This window comes from Rhineura floridana, chromosome 5 (assembly GCF_030035675.1).
Source record: "Rhineura floridana isolate rRhiFlo1 chromosome 5, rRhiFlo1.hap2, whole genome shotgun sequence".
NCBI classification, from domain to species: Eukaryota; Metazoa; Chordata; class Lepidosauria; order Squamata; family Rhineuridae; genus Rhineura; species Rhineura floridana.
In genome coordinates this window covers 173192614-173209634 of record NC_084484.1, presented here as the reverse complement: position 1 = coordinate 173209634, position 17021 = coordinate 173192614, and the positions used below count along the sequence as shown (strand labels likewise).

Below are 17021 nucleotides of genomic sequence, written 5' to 3'. Positions count from 1 at the left end.
AAGAACTGTCATCATCATCATTATTTATCAATTTACATCCCGCCTTTCTTCCTGAAGGAGGCCATGGTGGTAGACACATCAATGATAAAGCATTTTTTAAACATTCTAAAAACAATTTAAAATATTACCTCCATCAGTGATCCTCAGGGTTGTCAGGAACAGTATCTTTCAGCCATCAAGTGCTTGGGTAAACTGAAATGTTTTTAAATTCCTCCCAGAAGTCAATAATGAGGGAGGCAGAAACACCTCACTAGAGTTCCACAAATGGGGACCCACCACAGAAAAGGCCCTGTCATATGTCAGTGCCAGTGACAGCATCACCAACAAGTCCTCACCTGTCAATCATAGGGTCTAAGATGGTTCATATTGGGGAACTCACTCTTTAAGTACTTGGGTCCCAAGCCATTTAGGGCTTTATATGCTAGTACCAGCACCTTGAATTTGGACCAGTAGCTCATTGTCAGCCAGTAAGCACTTTCAGGACTGGTGACACATGGCCTCATCGGGCTGCCCACTTACCAGCCTAGCAGCTACAGTCTACACTAGCTGCAAGGGCAGCCACACACACAGCATATTATAGTAGTCCAGACAAGAAATAATTAGGCCAGTCTATCCTGATCTAGGAACAGTTGTAGCTGGCAAACCAGCTTAAGCTGGGCATAAGCACTCCTTGCCATAGTAACCACTTGAGACTCCAGCGACAAGCAGGAATCCAGGAGTACTACCAGATTGCAAACGTGTTCCTTTTGGGGAAATGCAATTTCTCCTAGAACAGGTTGTTTACTTAATTCCTGCATATGGGAAGCACCTACCCATAGCACTTCCATCTTGCCAGGATTCAACTTCAGTTTATTGGCCCCTGATTATAATGCTGACACTGTGCCCCAAATCCCTGCATGGCAGCTACCAATGGTTTCATACAGATATTCAGCAGCAGAATAGATCCTTGTGGGACCCCACAGCACAAAAGCCATGGAGCCGAGCAACCATCTCACAGTACTCCTTTCTGGTAGTGTCCCTGCAGTTAGGAGTGGAACCACTGCAATACAGTACCTGTAGCTCCCACCTCCTTGAGCAGATCCAGAGGAACACCGTAGACACTGGTGTCAAAAGCCACCGACAAGACATGGAGAACCAATAGTGCTGCACTCCACATGTCTCTCTCTCAACAGATGTCATCAATCAGGGCAACCCAGGCTGTTTCGGTGCCAAAATCTAAATGCTTTTCTCATTTAGCTACAAGCATGACCAGCGGCGTCACGAGCAGGAGTGTCCTTTGCCGGCCAACGGCATGGGGCGGGGCGGCTCTGGGTGTCACCCCCCTCAGGGTGTCACCCGGGTGCGGTCCGCACCCTCCGCACCCCAGTAGTGACGCCCCTGAGCATGGCAGGATAAATGCAACAGGAAGCAGTAGAGAATCCTCAATTCAAGGGATCCTCAAACCATGGTTTGGTTTCATCTGTTTATCTGTTATTAATCCCGCCCTCCCCAAAAAACTCAGCAACCTTAAGGCAGACAGACAAAGGCTGCATTCACACCATTTAAAGTGCTATTGTTCTACTTTAAACAGTCATGACTTCCCCCAAAGAATCCTGGGAAGTGTAGTTTGTTAAGGATGCTGAGAGTTGCATGGTGTGAATGTGGCCAAAGAAGGAGACACACTGGAGCTACTGTGATACTTCTTCTGAGATGGAGCAATGCCATTTAAAACCTTCTAGAAAAGCTTTCCCCAATCTGGTGCCCTCCATATGTTTTGGACTACCATTAGCATAAGAACATGAGAACATAAGACGAACCTATTGGATCAAGCCAATGGCCCATCTAATCCAACATCCTGTTCTCACAGCGGCCAACCACATGCTTATGGGAAGCAGGACTTACGCACAAGAGCACTCTCCCCTCCTGCAGTTTCCAGCAACTGGTATTCAGAAGCATGCTGTCACTGAATGTCTGGCTGGGGCCGGTGGGAATTGTAGTCCAAAACGTCTGGAGGGCACCATGTTAGGGAAGGCTGCTCTAGAATATGTCATCATTGCATGCCAGCAGTTAAGCAAGACTTCTAAGAACAGGGGTTGAAGAAACCTTGAATTCCAGGGCAAATTCAAGTGCGATCACAACCTATTTGTTTGGAAACAAATGCTACAAAGACACAAACTACTACACAGAAAGATAATAAGAAAAGATATACTGCAGAAAGCCCTGAGCAAAATTGTTGCAAACCTGAAGATCAAGATAATAAGATTGTTGGTTTTATGTGCCAACAGTCATTGCAAGATGATGTGGGCAGTCACTGCAATTTGTCTCTCCTTAAAAATAAAATGTTACCTTCTTACTAGCTTTAAATGGCAGCTTGAGATTGCACAGAAGTCCTTTTCAGCATTAATCTATAATGTGTATATGGAAGGAATAATGAAACGGTCACTTTAGTTTTCTTTTGGTTTCCCATTTTTTCAGTCATAAATTCAGGTAATCGCATTTTCACATCAAGTTGCAAAAATTCACCAGCATTTTATTATTCACTTCCCCTAATATACACATTTTTGTATGAGATGTTGCTTAATATATATATATTTGCAAGCAATTTCCCCTGATACAGTGCTTTTTTTTGTGATTTTCATTAGTATATGCATTTCGATGCACACTTTCCCCCTCCGTACACATTTTTGGGTTGGAGAAACCAAAATTTGCAAAATTTGGAGAAGTATGAATGATGAAGTATAACTGTGTTTTACTTGGCATATTGTTTCAGGAAGGTCAGAATGTGGACCAAAGTGAATTTCTCTCCCATCCGTTGTGTGTGTGTGTGTGTGTGTGTGTGAGAAAGAGAGAGAGAGAGAGAACATCTTTAGGGACCTCCTGAGTACACAATGGTACCTGTGTGAGCTCCCTTTAAATGTTGGAGTCAATGTATATATTTTGGAATGGAGCCTCCTACCTCAGAAGCAGAGAAAGCTGCCTTATACTTAATCAGAATATTTGGCCATATCACCCAGTACTGTCTTCTCTAGTGCTGAATCAGGCAGACGTTTTTCCCATTACGAACACAAGAAAAGCCTGCTGGATCATGCCTGTCCAGCATCCTGTTCTGATGTTGGCCAGCCAGATACCTATGGAAAGACTGCCAGCAGAGACTGAGCACAACAACACTCTCACCTCTTCCAGTTTCCCCAGCTGGAGTGGAGCTGGAATATAGCCATTGTGGATAGTAGCCATTGATAGCCTTATCCTCCATGAATTTATCTAAATCTCTTATCTAAAATCATCCATTACCTGCTACCTGGTTTTTTTTTTCATTGGAAATGCTGGACATTGAATGAGTTCCTGAAAAGAGCTAAATTATGGGGTTCAAGCAAGCAATCTTACTTATTTATTTATTGTTTTACAGTGTTATCCTTCATATCAGCCCCCAAATCGGCTAATGATGTGACAGTACAATCCCTGCATAATTAACAAAGTGTGAATGGATGAGTATACAAATATAATAACAGCAGCAGCAGAGGAGAAAAAGCAGCGCTAAGAAAAATGATCCTCAAAATCACACTGCCTGGCACAATAAGTGCCTTCTCAATCTGTTTCCTTAAAGGAAACAAATACAATGAGTTTTGGTATTGTGACCTCACAAAAATGTTCAAGAAGGCCAGCGGCCCTTTCCAAAACAACAAGGACTAGAAAGTTGAAATCTATCTTAATAGAAAACCACAATGCTCAAAGAGGAGTCAAGGTGCACATATGAAACACCCAATAAAATATAAACATTCAATGCACATATATAGTTAAACCAACATAAAATCACTGCTAGAATTCTGCGTGTGGTATTGAATCAATGCCCATATAAGGTAAAATACAAGAAACAGAATATAACAGCCATAAAATTCTGCAGCTGTAATAAATCAATGCTAATGCAAGATGAGATGCAAAAACAAAGTGCAGCCAAACACATTTCGACAAAGAGTCTTCTTCAGCGGCCTTCTGACTTATTAGGCATACAATTTATATATTACTCTCATTGATAAGGGCTGATACATTGGCGGTTCAAAATGCCATAATCTCATTTTCTCCTGTTGGTATATTTCTAAAAATAGTAACAATGATTTTTCCAACATTATGCATCCATTATGCATTATGCATAGCTGTTTTAACTGTTATGCTGTTTTAATGGGCTTGCTTATGATACATTTTAATTATGAATATGTTGATGTATTGATGAAATTTTTATTACATATTTTAATTTCATGTAGCTATATTTTTATTGCTGGTTTTGTGCTTGTTATTTTGCTCTTAGCTTCTACTTGTTCGTGAATTGCCTTGGTATTTCTTCTCGAAAGGAAAAGCAGTATATAAATAATGATATGAACATTTTTCTGTGTGCATGGATTTTTTTAACTGCACGGCTGACAAGTACTCAGTATATGCACAAACTCACTGGAACATTGTTTCATCAAAATGGGCCTCCGCTAGGGATGGGGGAGAAATTTGATTCAGTTCTCATTTAAAGCCAATTTATTTATTTATTAGATTTCTATCCTGCCCTTCCTCCCAGTAGGAGCCCAGGATGGCAAATCTATCCAATTCACACATTCCAGAACAACATGAGACCTGAAACAGCCATCCTTCAAAATTTGCACTTTTCTGAATTTTACAATGCAGTTCTCCAAGCCAATGTATCAGCCCTTATCAATGAGAGTAATATATAAATTTACAAAAATGTATATATTAGGGGAAAACGTGCATAAAACTGAATATATTCATGAAAATAACATACAAAATGCATTATAGTAGGATAATTTGCTTGCTTGAAATTCACACTAAAAAGGCTGAAGAATTTTCATGAGGATTAAAAAAAATTACAAATTGCTATGGAAATATGGAGAAATGAATTTAAGATTGACAAAAGAGAAACTGAGAGAACTGAGATGGGCTGATCTTTCCATCCCTAGCCATTGTGAGAGGAAACCTTTTAAAAAGATACTATCTCAAGAACCAAATTGAAAGTGGTCACCACATGCATTTTTCAACTAGTAAAATAGGTCATGGTTGTGAAAACCAGAAAGGATTAAGTGATTCTGCACAGCAATACATATATTTCTACACTTGAGCAATCCTACTGTCTCAGCTGTTGTAAAAATTAATGGATTCTTCAGTGAATAAGGTGAGAGTGATGCTTGCAAGAGTGTCTTGGCAGTGTTTTGTGTGTACACACAAAAACTGCTGATAGTGTTAAGTGGTTTAACAAGTTGCATTTGAGACATAATGGCTTTAATTCCACAGCACCATCATGGCAAGAAACCTAGAGGGAATCCTTTTACAAGTCTACTCATTAGAGCATTTGCTGCACTAATTACTTTCCCAAGGTTTCTTCCCTCAAAGCGTGACGGGCGGCTTTTTCTCCTTCATTATCTGTCTGCTTTCTGTGAAATAGGTTTTTCCAAAAACTGAAAGTAACTAGCAAAGGACAATCTTCCAGAGGTCTCACTCCAGGTATTTCCAAAGTCCCACCTATCCCAATATTCTCTTCTCACAGTGGTCAACCAGATGCCTCTGGGAAGGACTCAAGGGTAGTAGCCCTATCCCACTATTGTTCCCCAGTGACTGGTATTCAGAGGCATGCTGCTTCTGATACTGTGATAAAGCCATCATGGCTCATAGCCACTGGTATCTCTGTCCTCTATATAACAGGATACCCCCCATGAATTCAGTCCCTCTCTGAATACAGATGTGGGGATTGAGCTGGTATTTGTCTTAAAATGTTGAATGGTGTTTTGAAAATATTGCATGTCCAATTTCATCTGATTTTTTAAGTGTCCAAGGGAGATATTTGTTCAGTTCTGATATAACCAGAGCCTTCTCAGTGGTGTCTCCCCATTTATGGAATGCCCTCCCCAGTGGGGTGTGTCTGTCTCCATCACTACTAACTTACAGGAGGAATTTGAAAACATTCTTGCTTACCCAGGTGTTTGGTGACTGAAGAAGACTGTTTCTGACAACCTGCAGATCCCTGATGAGAACATGTTTTTAAGCTGTGTTTTAAAGTATTTTAACTGTGTTTTAGAACATTTTAAATTGCAATTCTGTTTTATTTATTTATTTATTGTATTTGTATACCGCCCTATAGCCAAAGCTCTCTGGGCAGTTTACAGTACCTAAAAACACTAAAAACACATATACAAATTTAAAACATCTTTGAAAAACAATTTAAACATTTAAAACAATTTAAAAACACATGCTAAAATGTCTGGGAGAAAAGAAAGTCTTGTCCAGGCGCCGAAAAGATAACAGTGATGGCGCCAGGCGCACCTCGTCATAAAAACCATTCCATAATTTGGGGGCCACCACTGAGAAGGCCCTCTCCCTTGTTGCCACTCCCAGCTTCCCTCACAGTAGGCACCAGGAGGAGGGCTTTAGATGTTGAGCGTACTGTATGGGTTGGTTCATATCAGGAGAGGCATTCCATCAGGTATTGTGGTCCCAAGACGTGTAAGGCTTTATAGGTCAAAGCCAGCACCTTGAATCGAGCTCGGAAACATACAGGCAGCCAATGCAAGCGGGCCAGAATCGGTTTTATATGTTCGTACCGTCTGGTCCCTGTTACCAATCTGGCTGCTGTATTTTGCACAAGCTGCAGTTTCCGAACCGTCTTCAAAGGCAGCCCCACGTAGAGTGCATTGCAGTAATCTAACTTGGAGGTTACCAGAGCATGGACAACTGAAGCCAGGTTATCCCTGTCCAGATAGGGGTGCAGCTGGGCCACCAACCGAAGTTGGTAGAAGGCACTCCGTGCCACCAAGGCTACCTGCGCCTCAAGTGACAGAGATGGTTCTAGGAGAACCCCCAAGCTATGAACCTGCTCCTTCAAGCGGAGTGCAACCCCATCCTGGACAGGTTGGACAGTTTTGGAATGTTTTAAACTGTTTTCTTTATGTTTGCCCCCCTATGGGAGGAAGGGTAGGATATAAATGCAGTCATCATCAACAACAACAATGACAACAGGAGAGAATTAGCATTGGACCCATGAACTCCCTCTTCTCACACTATAATGCAGGGGTGTGGAACCTATGACCCTCCATATGTTGCTGGACTGCAGCTCACATCTGAATTGATAGATGGGTCCATCTCTAACTACAGAGCCCCTCATCCTTGACCATTGGCCATGCTAAATGGGGCTGATGGGATTTGTATTCTGGCAATAGTGGCAGGCTACCATATTGTCTACCTTTGGCATAGTGCATCCATTTGGGTGAAAATAGAATCATAGAACAGTAGAGTTGGAAGGGGCTATAAGTCCATCGTGTCCAACCCCCTGCTCAATGCAGGAATCCTACTTAAAGTATACATGACAGGTGGCTGTCCAGCTGCCTCTTGAATGACACCAGTGTGGGAGAGCCCACCACCTCCCTAGATGATTGGTTCAATTGTTGTACTACTCTTAACAGGAAGTTTTTCCTGATTGCCGGCCAAAAACTGGCTTCCTGTAACTAATGCTCTGTGCTCCTTCTGGAAGGGCAAGATAGAAATTTAAATAAGTAAGTAAGTATTCCATGTCTTGCACTCTGGGGTGATTGAGAAGAGATCCTGGCCCTCCTCTGTGTGACAACCTTTCAAGTACTTGAAGAGTGCTATCATATTTCCCCTAGTCTTCTCTTTTCAAGGCTAAACATGCCCAGTTCTTTCAGTCTCTTTTCATAGAGTTTTTCCAGTCCCATGATAATCGTTGTTGCTCTCCTCTGAACCTGTTCCAGAATTAAAGAACAACTTTCTGCCTTTCCATGAGTCCCCAAAACAGTTGCCTGAGGTGTATGTTTGACTTTGTCTAATGGGAGGACTGGTTCTGGCCAAGGCTGATTTATTTATTTTGTTGACTTATAGACGGCTTACTATATATAAGTATCTCAAAATGGTTTACAATAAGGAGTCTAACCATGCAATCCTAACCATGTGTACCCGGAAGTACTAATGTTCAATACGGCTTGCTTCCAGGTAAGCGTGGTAAGGTTTCCAGCCTAACCCCACTTACTTGGGAGTAGTCCCCTTGTATTCAGTGAGACTTGCTCCTGAGTTGACATTGCAACCTATGACTCTAAAAGAACAAAGAGTCAAAGGCTCTCAAACACCCTCCTCTGAACCTGTTCCGGTCGGCACTGCATTTAAAGTAGACCACTTTAATATATGAGACATGCCCATCTGCTCTTCCCTGTGAAGCCTCTGCCTCTGCACTCTCACCAAATCTGCTTTGGTGGGTTGAGGGAGACTTTGGAGCAGATTTCAAGATCACAGGGATTTACAGGAAGTGGAGGAGAAGGGAAAACCTATTTGCTTAATATTGGGCATCACTCAGTATACATAATATAGTATCGGCTATATAGCACTGAGAGAGCCAGTGTGGTGTAGTGGTTAAGTTGTTGGACTACGATCTGTGAGACCAGGGTTCGAATCCCCACACAGCCATGAAGCTCATTGGGTGACCTTGGACCAGTCACTGCCTCTCAGCCTCACAGGGAGGCAATGGTAAAAACCCCTCTGAATGCTGCTTACCATGAAAACCCTATTCATAGGGTCGCCATAAGTCGGGATCGACTTGAAGGCAGTCCATTTCCTTTCCATATAGCACTGAGCTAATACCCCTCCTAAACTCATTTCCATCCAGTTTCACATGAACTAAAATTCCAGGGTGCTTCTGAAGGTTCCTGATCACAGAATTTCAAGGGAAGGAAAAGGAATTTCATGAAGACTAGGGTTTTGTTTTTTAAATCCCTTTTATTAACTGCAGATGGAACTGAAACAAAAATGGCATGTGGGATGGTGGTGGAGGAGTAGAGCTGAATTCTCCAGTTCCTAATTTGGATCACAATCTCAAATTTTGTTCTGAAGATGTAAGCTGTGACATACAAACACACAAAAAATAAAAATATGTCTTTTTCCCCAGGATTGTTGTCAACCATTTCGCAGCTTTCCTGATTAATTGGTTGATAAGTCATGCCTGAGATTACAAAAGTCAACATTTGGTTTCATGAGCTCATTCAGCTTTGGTGCCATAGTTCATTAACTGTGACACTACCCAGCATCTATTAGAAGCCATAAAAGTAACTCACTCATTGTGACTACATTCACCAAAAATTGGGTGCTTTAAATTTATCCAGACTCAAGGCCATTGATGAAAAAAAGTTGTCACAATAGGGATATGCTCTGGCAGGAGATAAACCCAATGAAAGATCAAGTATACAGTTTGAGGGTTCTCCTCAACCCATAATTGTCCCTGGATGCCCAAGTGAATAGTAATAGCTGGGAACACTTTTTACCAGTCCTGGCTGGTTCACTACCTGCTTCCATACCTAGTCATATCAGATCTAGCTTTAGGCACACATAGCTTTGTTGGATCCAAGCTGAAATACTGCAGCACTTTCTGTGTTCCTTCCTTTAAAGACTTTGCTGGTTGGTGCTGAATGATCTGAGGGCATTATGCCAATTCTATATCAACTGTACTAGTTGCCTGATCATTTCCAAGTGCAATTTAAAATGCTGACCCTGCACATCAAAGCCCTTAATTAGCATGGGACCTGGTTACCTTATGGATCACCTTTATCCCTATGCACCTGCCCAAGCCTTATGATAATCTCTGGAGGCTTTGGTCTGGCTCATCCCCATTGGAAGTAAACTTGGTCAGTACCAAGGTCAAGGCCTTCTCAGTTGTGGCACCTTCATTATGGAATGCCCTCTCTGGTGAAAATCTATGACTCACTGATAAAGCATCTGCTTTGCATGCAAAAGTTTGATCCCTGGCATCTCCATGTCCCCTATCTGAAATGCTGCAGAGTTGCTGCCAGTCAGTGTGGACAATACTGAGCTAGATGGACCAGTGGTCTGACCCAGTATACCACAGCTTCCTATCTTGCTATGTAAGATCCTACAGGCTCCTTCTCTTCCCATTTTTAGATGGTTGGTTAAGATGTTTTTTTTAAAATGGGCTTTTAATACTTCATTTTTCTCCCATTTTCATTGGCTTAATACTATTTCTGAAAAATGGGCTCGGTAATGTATCTATTAGAACATCTAATAAAATTAAATGTAATTTTATTATATAATAGCTAGCAATCATAAAGCATTATTAAAAACCATCATATATGGCAATAAAATATCCTTAATACATTCCTTGCATTCAAATCTTGTTCTAGATCTTTCCCAAATGCATTTCAACCTGTAAAGGTCTTCTTCAGCGGGTACGTTTTGGTAGCTAGATGTTCCTGAGCTCCTTTGGTGTTTTTAGATCTTGTAAACAATAAATCTGACCTACACCATATATTGTACAGATGTGTACCTTGCTCAGTCTTTTCATTTGGACTGATGAATGAATAGTAAGAATCCTTCATGATGCAGGCCTCTCAAATTCAATAGAATTACTTATTTTATCAGCTATTTCTTTGTTGTTTGTTGTTATGTGCCTTCAAGTCGATTTCGACTTATGGCGACCCTATGAATCAGCGACCCCAAACAACATCTGTCGTGAAAGGCCCCGTTCAGATCTTGTAAATTCAGGTCTGTGGCTTCCTTTATGGAATCAATCCATCTCTTGTTTGGCCTTCCTCTTTTTCTACTCTCTTCTGTTCTTCCCAGCATTATTATCATTTCTAATGAATCATGTCTTCTCATTATTTGTCGAAAGTATGATAATCTCAGTTTCATCATTTTAGCTTCTAGTGATAGTTCTGGTTTAATTTGTTCTAACACCCAATTATTTGTCTTTTTCACGGTCCATTGTATTTTCTGCCACTATTACTTTTTTTTTACTAGATTGGTTTATTGACTGTTATTTGAATAGATGCTGTTGCACTCTTGTTATTATTTATTTTGTTCACTGCTCTTAGCACTGCACACACCCACACCCACACATGAATAAAACACAGGGCCAAATACTGAATATCAAACATTGGCAATCAAACATTAATATCCAACTTTGAAATCTCTAATGTCAAATATCTGGCAGATGACGATATCAGAATCCATGACAGTGTATTCTGCATGGGATTTGCAGAGAGAAATTAATCTGACTGTGGGACACGGATCAATACATCCCACAAGACTGTTATAAACTGCCCAACTGCCTAACTTCACAAAAGATTTGTGAAGAGAATGCAGTCAATATACCCTTTAAGGATAAAAACGAATTCCTCACGGTTATCCTGTCAATCTCCCTCCTTTCCTCTCTTACCAAGGTAAATAGTTTTGTAAATATTTAATGCACTGCATTTAGAAATATTCTTTCATGTTGTGCTCCAAATGTGATTACTGAGGCCTGGCTGCACATGCAGCAGATAGAGATGAGGAGGTGTGAGTGCAATGTAATACTCAGAGTGTTGGACTTGTTGTTATGTGCCTTCAAGTTGATTACAACTTATGGCGACCCTATGAATCAGCGACCTCCAATAGCATCTGTCGTGAACCACCCTGTTCAGACCTTGCAAGTTCAAGTCTGTGGCTTCCTTTATGGAATCAATCCATCTCTTGTTTAGCCTTCCTCTTGTTCTACTCCCTTCTGTTTTCCCCAGCATTATTGTCTTTTCTAGTGAATCATGTCTTCTCATTATGTGTCCAAAGTATGATAACCTCAGTTTCATCATTTTAGTTTCTAATGATAGTTCTGGTTTAATTTGTTCTAACACCCAATTATTTGTCTTTTTTGCAGTCCATGGTATGCGCAGAGCTCTCCTCCAACACCACATTTCAAATGTTGATTTTTCTCTTATCCGCTTTTTTCACTGCCCAACTTTCACACCCATATATAGAGATCAGGAATACCATGGTCTGAATGATCCTGACTTTGGTGTTCCATGATACATCTTTGCATTTGAGGACCTTTTCCTTGGAATATGAGAGTTCAGTCCCCATTCAGCTATAAAGCACATTGGGTGACCTTGTGCCAGTCACTCTCTCTTAGCTTAACCGACCTGATGGAGGGGTTGTGAGGATAAAATGAGGAGTGGGAAGAACCATGTACTCCACCATGTGCTCTTTAGAGGAAAGGTGGGATATAAATGGAAGAATAAATATAAGTGGTAGAATCTTAAAGACAGTAAAATGGGACAGCTCTCAAGTGATCAGCTAGAGTGTTGTTTTGCTTGCACCCCCTGGAGTGAAGACCTTGGTTTTAGAGACCAATGGTGGATGCACAAATGCCCTCTGTCTGCTAACCTGAGGAACCTGAAGCCCAGCACCATCATTAGTTTGGTGTGAGGCTTCGTTGCCAGCTCACCATGAAGATGAGCTGAGGGGCCCGTTAGCTCACCCTGCTCTTTCTGTTTAGCATTTGGCTGTGGAAGATCAGCAGGTCAAAGCAAGCAGTCTTCCCTCACCTTCCCAAGCCAGCTAGAAATGGGAGATGGTTGATAAGATGCCCTTCACCAAAAGAATGTCTCACAGTGCTTATCAGAAGCAGACAAGGTTTTTTACTTGGCTGCCTGCACTAAATGCTGATGGTGGTGGCGGTGGGAGATCCTGCTTAGAGTTTGCGTGTGTGAGAAATCTCAACATCAGCTGCCCGCTGGAAGACCAGTTTAGAGAGGGAGGGCTGGGTGAATACAGTAGGGCCCAGCTCATATGGCAGGTTCCGTTCCGGACCGCTGCTGTAAGGCGAAATTTGCTGTAAAGTGGAACGCATTGATTAACACTGATAAAAATGCCGTAAAACCGGAACAAGCACTGCAGGAGCAGGGCCTTTCTGCAATTGACAACCGCTGTATCGGTGGAATGCTGTAAAGCAGAGTGCCACAAAGCGGGGCCCTACTGTAAACAGAAAGTGCAACTCCCACCCTTCCTGCTAACAGTGTGCTTGCTGCAGTGCAATATCTATATCTATATCAGTGCTGTTTGTTTGCCCTTGAAAATTCATTCATGGGTTTCAGGATGTGATCGTTGAAAAGTCCATTACTTGAATGGAATTTGGAAAATGCTACCAGTTTGTCATCTCATAAATACCACTTATCTGCAGTAATTTGCTTCTGCTGTTGTACAGTTATATGTCTTTACGCAGCACTTGGCAAGTGCTCTGACAATCTCTCCATTTCCCTTATGATTCTCCGGTGCAACCTTTCTTCCACGTTTAAATTGACATCATTTTGTGAAATCAGCTTCCTGTTCATCCTCTGTCAAAGCCCACTCTTTCATTTTCTTAGTGCTGCACAGTCCCCTGCTAAAAAATTTAAAAAAACCACTCCATAAGACTCTGGCTGGCAGCCCGCCTCTGTGACATACACATTCTACCCTGATTGTAATTGTTTTCCTTAAGAGGACTCTGCTTTTATGAAACTCTGCTGTGTGATCATGTCTTCTAACTTCTTTTACATTTGAGACACATTTTGCAACAGTTTTTTCTTGCTTTGCATCTTCTAATTTTATTCATCAACTGGTGTTTATCTGTGGGGGTGGGGGACCAAGCCCTTCTCTTTCCTTCAAGCCTGGTAGGAGATATAAAACATTAACATATGTTATTATCAATGGGAATATGTCTTCCCAGTAATGCTGGCCACTCTGTAAGTGAGAGATATTGGATAAAATAATTTAAAATATTTTATAAATCATTATACTAGTAGTACTTGCTGTCAGACAAGATAACAAAGACTTTTCAAATCAAGAAATTTTAGATAAATGGTGTTAGCATGTAATGTGTATGACTTAATGGGAGTTCCCTTTGCAATCCAAGGTAATTCTCTTAGCTCTTAGGATAAACAAAACGAATGTGTGGATAGATTTCAAACTCAATTAATTGGCAATCTGTCACTACCAAGAAAAATATTGGTTGTAGCTAAGTGGAAATCTTTTGACAGTTCAACTACAGCAAGAATGGCGTAGCAATTGCTGACATGTCATTAAAGTAGAACAGCAGGGCCGGCTCCAAAGAGCAGCCAGGTGGGCCCCTGACTGTGGGCCCCTGGGGCTACAGGGGCCCCTGAGGGGCCCCTCTGCTCCCCTTCCCCGATTTGCGGCAGGATTGCTGCTGCAGATCACATGGCGAGAGCTGCACACGCTCATCCCTGCCATGAGCCAAGATGGTGGCAGAGGCTTCAGCCCCTTAGGGAAACCTCGGCTGCCATCTTGGTTAAGGACAGCCCTGCGCGCACAACCACACAACAGCCAAGAAAGGTAGGTTGAAGCAAGGGAGTAGCAGCAGCTCCGAAGCTCTCGCCATGTGATCCACGGCAGCAATCCTGCCGTGAATCACGGAAGGGGAGTGCTGGGGCGCAGGGCAGGCTTGTGCCCAAGGGGCCCAGCATGTCTGGGGCTGGCCCTGTAGAACAGGCAATTACAGTGCAAATTGGTTGCACTTGGGTGGAATTGCAATCCATGTACACCCCCTTAGGTTTTCCCCTCACCCTCCACTTGCAAAGGGTTTGTCCTCGCGCCTCAGGATTAGGGTTGGCCCAAGTTATTTTGCTGCCAGAGACTGAGCAACAAATGGCATCTTCCCCTCCATTCCACTCCAAGTCGAGGTACAGAGTACCCAAGGCTAGTCAAGTTACTTTTGCACCTGAGTCAGAAAATCACACAAGGGTCTCGATAGTAGTGATTAGAATCATAAAATTACAGAGCTGAAAGGGCCTATAAGGCCATAGAGTCTAACCCCCTGCTCAGTGCAGGAATCCAACTTAAAGCATACACAACAGGGGGCTGTCCAGCTGTATCTACAGTATTGGAGAGCCCACCACCTCCCTAGGTCATTGGTTCCATTCTCGTACCACTCTAACCGTTAGAGGCTCAGCTGAGATCTGTCTTCCTGTAATTTGAGCCCATTTTGCAGTCTGGACTGGTCGAGAAGAAATCCTGGCCCTCCTCTGTGTGACAACCGTTCATGTACTTGTGTGCTCTTGGTGCAATGAGCTCCTGGCTCTCCGGGAACGACTTCATTTCCTTGAGGCCAAGGTGGCTGACCTGGAAAAGCTGAGAGAGGCAGAGAGGTGTGTGGAGGAGGCCTTCAGGGACGTTATAGCTGTGTCCCACTCCAAGGATGATAGCTCTCCTGCTATCATGGAAAACGATGGTCTCGGGGAAGGAGAGCATCCAGCTGAGGAAGAGGGAAACGATCCCTTAGAAGGGACCCATTCCTTGGGGGATGAGCAGCTATCCTCTTGTGCCAAGGATATATCTCCGGGGGGTGGAGGGATCCTTGTAGGTGGTGATTCAATCATTAGGAACATAGACAGTGGGGTGTGTGATGGGCGTGCAGACCGCAAGGTGATTTGCCTGCCTGGTGCGAAGGTTGCGGATATTGCCCATTGTTTAGATAGTTTGGTAGACAGTGCTGGGGAGGAGTCAGTGGTCGTGGTGCACGTTGGCACCAATGACATGGGGAAATGCAGCCGTGAGGTCCTGGAAGCAAAATGTAGGTTGCTAGGTAGGATGCTGAAAGCCAGGACCTTCAAGGTGGCTTTCTCTGAAATGCTACCGGTTCCACGCGCAGGATCAGCCAGACAGGCCCAGCATTGCAGTCTCAATGCGTGGATGAGACGATGGTGTCAGGTGGAAGGGTTTGGATTTGTTAGGCACTGGGGAACATTTTGGAACAAGCTGGGCCTGTACAAAAGGGACAGGCTCCACTTGAACCAGAATGGAACCAGACTGCTGACACTTAAAATTAAAAAGGTGGCAGAGCAGCTTTTAAACTGACTGAGGGGGGAAACCCGACAGGAGCTGAGGAAGGTCCTGTTCGGAATAAACCTCCCCCCTGGGATAAAGACCAAGGAAATGATGAAATTTTAAAAGGGGTAGGCCTAGAAGTAGGCATTGTGAGAGCAGGGGCACAGGATATCAATTCAGAAGGGCAAAATTACCACAGGCCAAACCAAAAGTGCCAAAGACACTTGAAGAGAGACACTGCTTACAAGTGCCTGTACACTAATGCTAGGAGCCTCCAAACCAAGATGGGAGAACTGGAGTGATTGGTCTTAGAGGAGAGCATTGATATAGTGAGCATAACGGAGACCTGGTGGAATGGAGAAAACCAGTGGGATATGGTTATCCCTGGATATAAACTATATCAGAAGGACAGGGAAGGACGTATTGGTGGCAGTGTCGCTCTATATGTGAAAGAAGGCATTGAATCCAGCAAGCTCGAAACCCCAAAAGAGGCAGACTCCTCCACAGAATCGTTGTGGGTGGTGATACCATGCCCCAGGAGGGATTTAATACTGGGAACGATCTATCGTCCCCCTGATCAAAATGCTCAGGGAGACCTGGAGATGAGATATGAAATTGAGGAAGCATCCAAACTAGGAAATGTGGTAGTAATGGGTGACTTCAACTACCCGGACATAGAGTGGCCACATATGTGTTCCAGTCATGACAAAGAAGCAAAATTTCTAGATATTCTAAATGACTATTCCCTAGACCAGTTGGTCACGGAACTGACCAGAGGGACGGCAACTTAATTCTCAGTGGGGACCGGGACCTGGTGCGAGATGTAAATGTTGTTGAACCGATTGGGAGCAGTGACCATAGCGCTATTAAATTAAACATACATGTAAATGGCCAATTGCCAAGAAAATCCAACACAGTCACATTCGACTTCAAAAGGGGAAACTTCACAAAAATGAGGGGATTGGTAAAAAGAAAGCTGAAAAACAAAGTCCAGAGGGTCACATCACTCGAAAATGCTTGGAAGTTGTTTAAAAACACTATATTAGAAGCTCAGCTGGAGTGCATACCGCAGATCAGAAAAGGTACCGCCAGGGCCAAGAAGATGCCAGCATGGTTAACGAGCAAAGTCAAGGAAGCTCTTAGAGGCAAAAAGTCTTCCTTCAAAAAATGGAAGTCTTGTCCGAATGAAGAAAATAAAAAAGAACACAAACTCTGGCAAAAGAAATGCAAGAAGACAATAAGCGATGCTAAAAAAGAATTTGAGGAGCACATTGCTAAGAACATAAAAACCAACAACAAAAAATTCTATAAATACATTCAAAGCAGGAGACCATCTAGGGAGGCGATTGGACCCTTGGATGATAAGGGAGTCAAAGGTGTACTAAAGAACGATAAGGAGATTG

The 17021-nt window shown here is 42.8% G+C and overlaps 1 protein-coding gene across 2 annotated transcripts in view; it reads right to left on the bottom strand.

Moving 5' to 3' along the window:
- Nucleotides 1-17021, bottom strand: part of RAB38 (RAB38, member RAS oncogene family) — a 123031-nt gene that overhangs the window by 31965 nt on the left and 74045 nt on the right. The window contains exon 3 of one of the 2 annotated variants that reach the window (XM_061628887.1): nucleotides 10111-13442. The exons of the other annotated variant lie outside the window; for it this stretch is intronic. Within the exon in view, the coding sequence (XP_061484871.1) occupies nucleotides 13437-13442 (6 nt within the window). The 3' untranslated portion in view covers nucleotides 10111-13436. Of the gene's footprint in view, nucleotides 1-10110; nucleotides 13443-17021 lie in introns of those variants that run through there. 2 annotated transcript variants of the gene reach the window in all.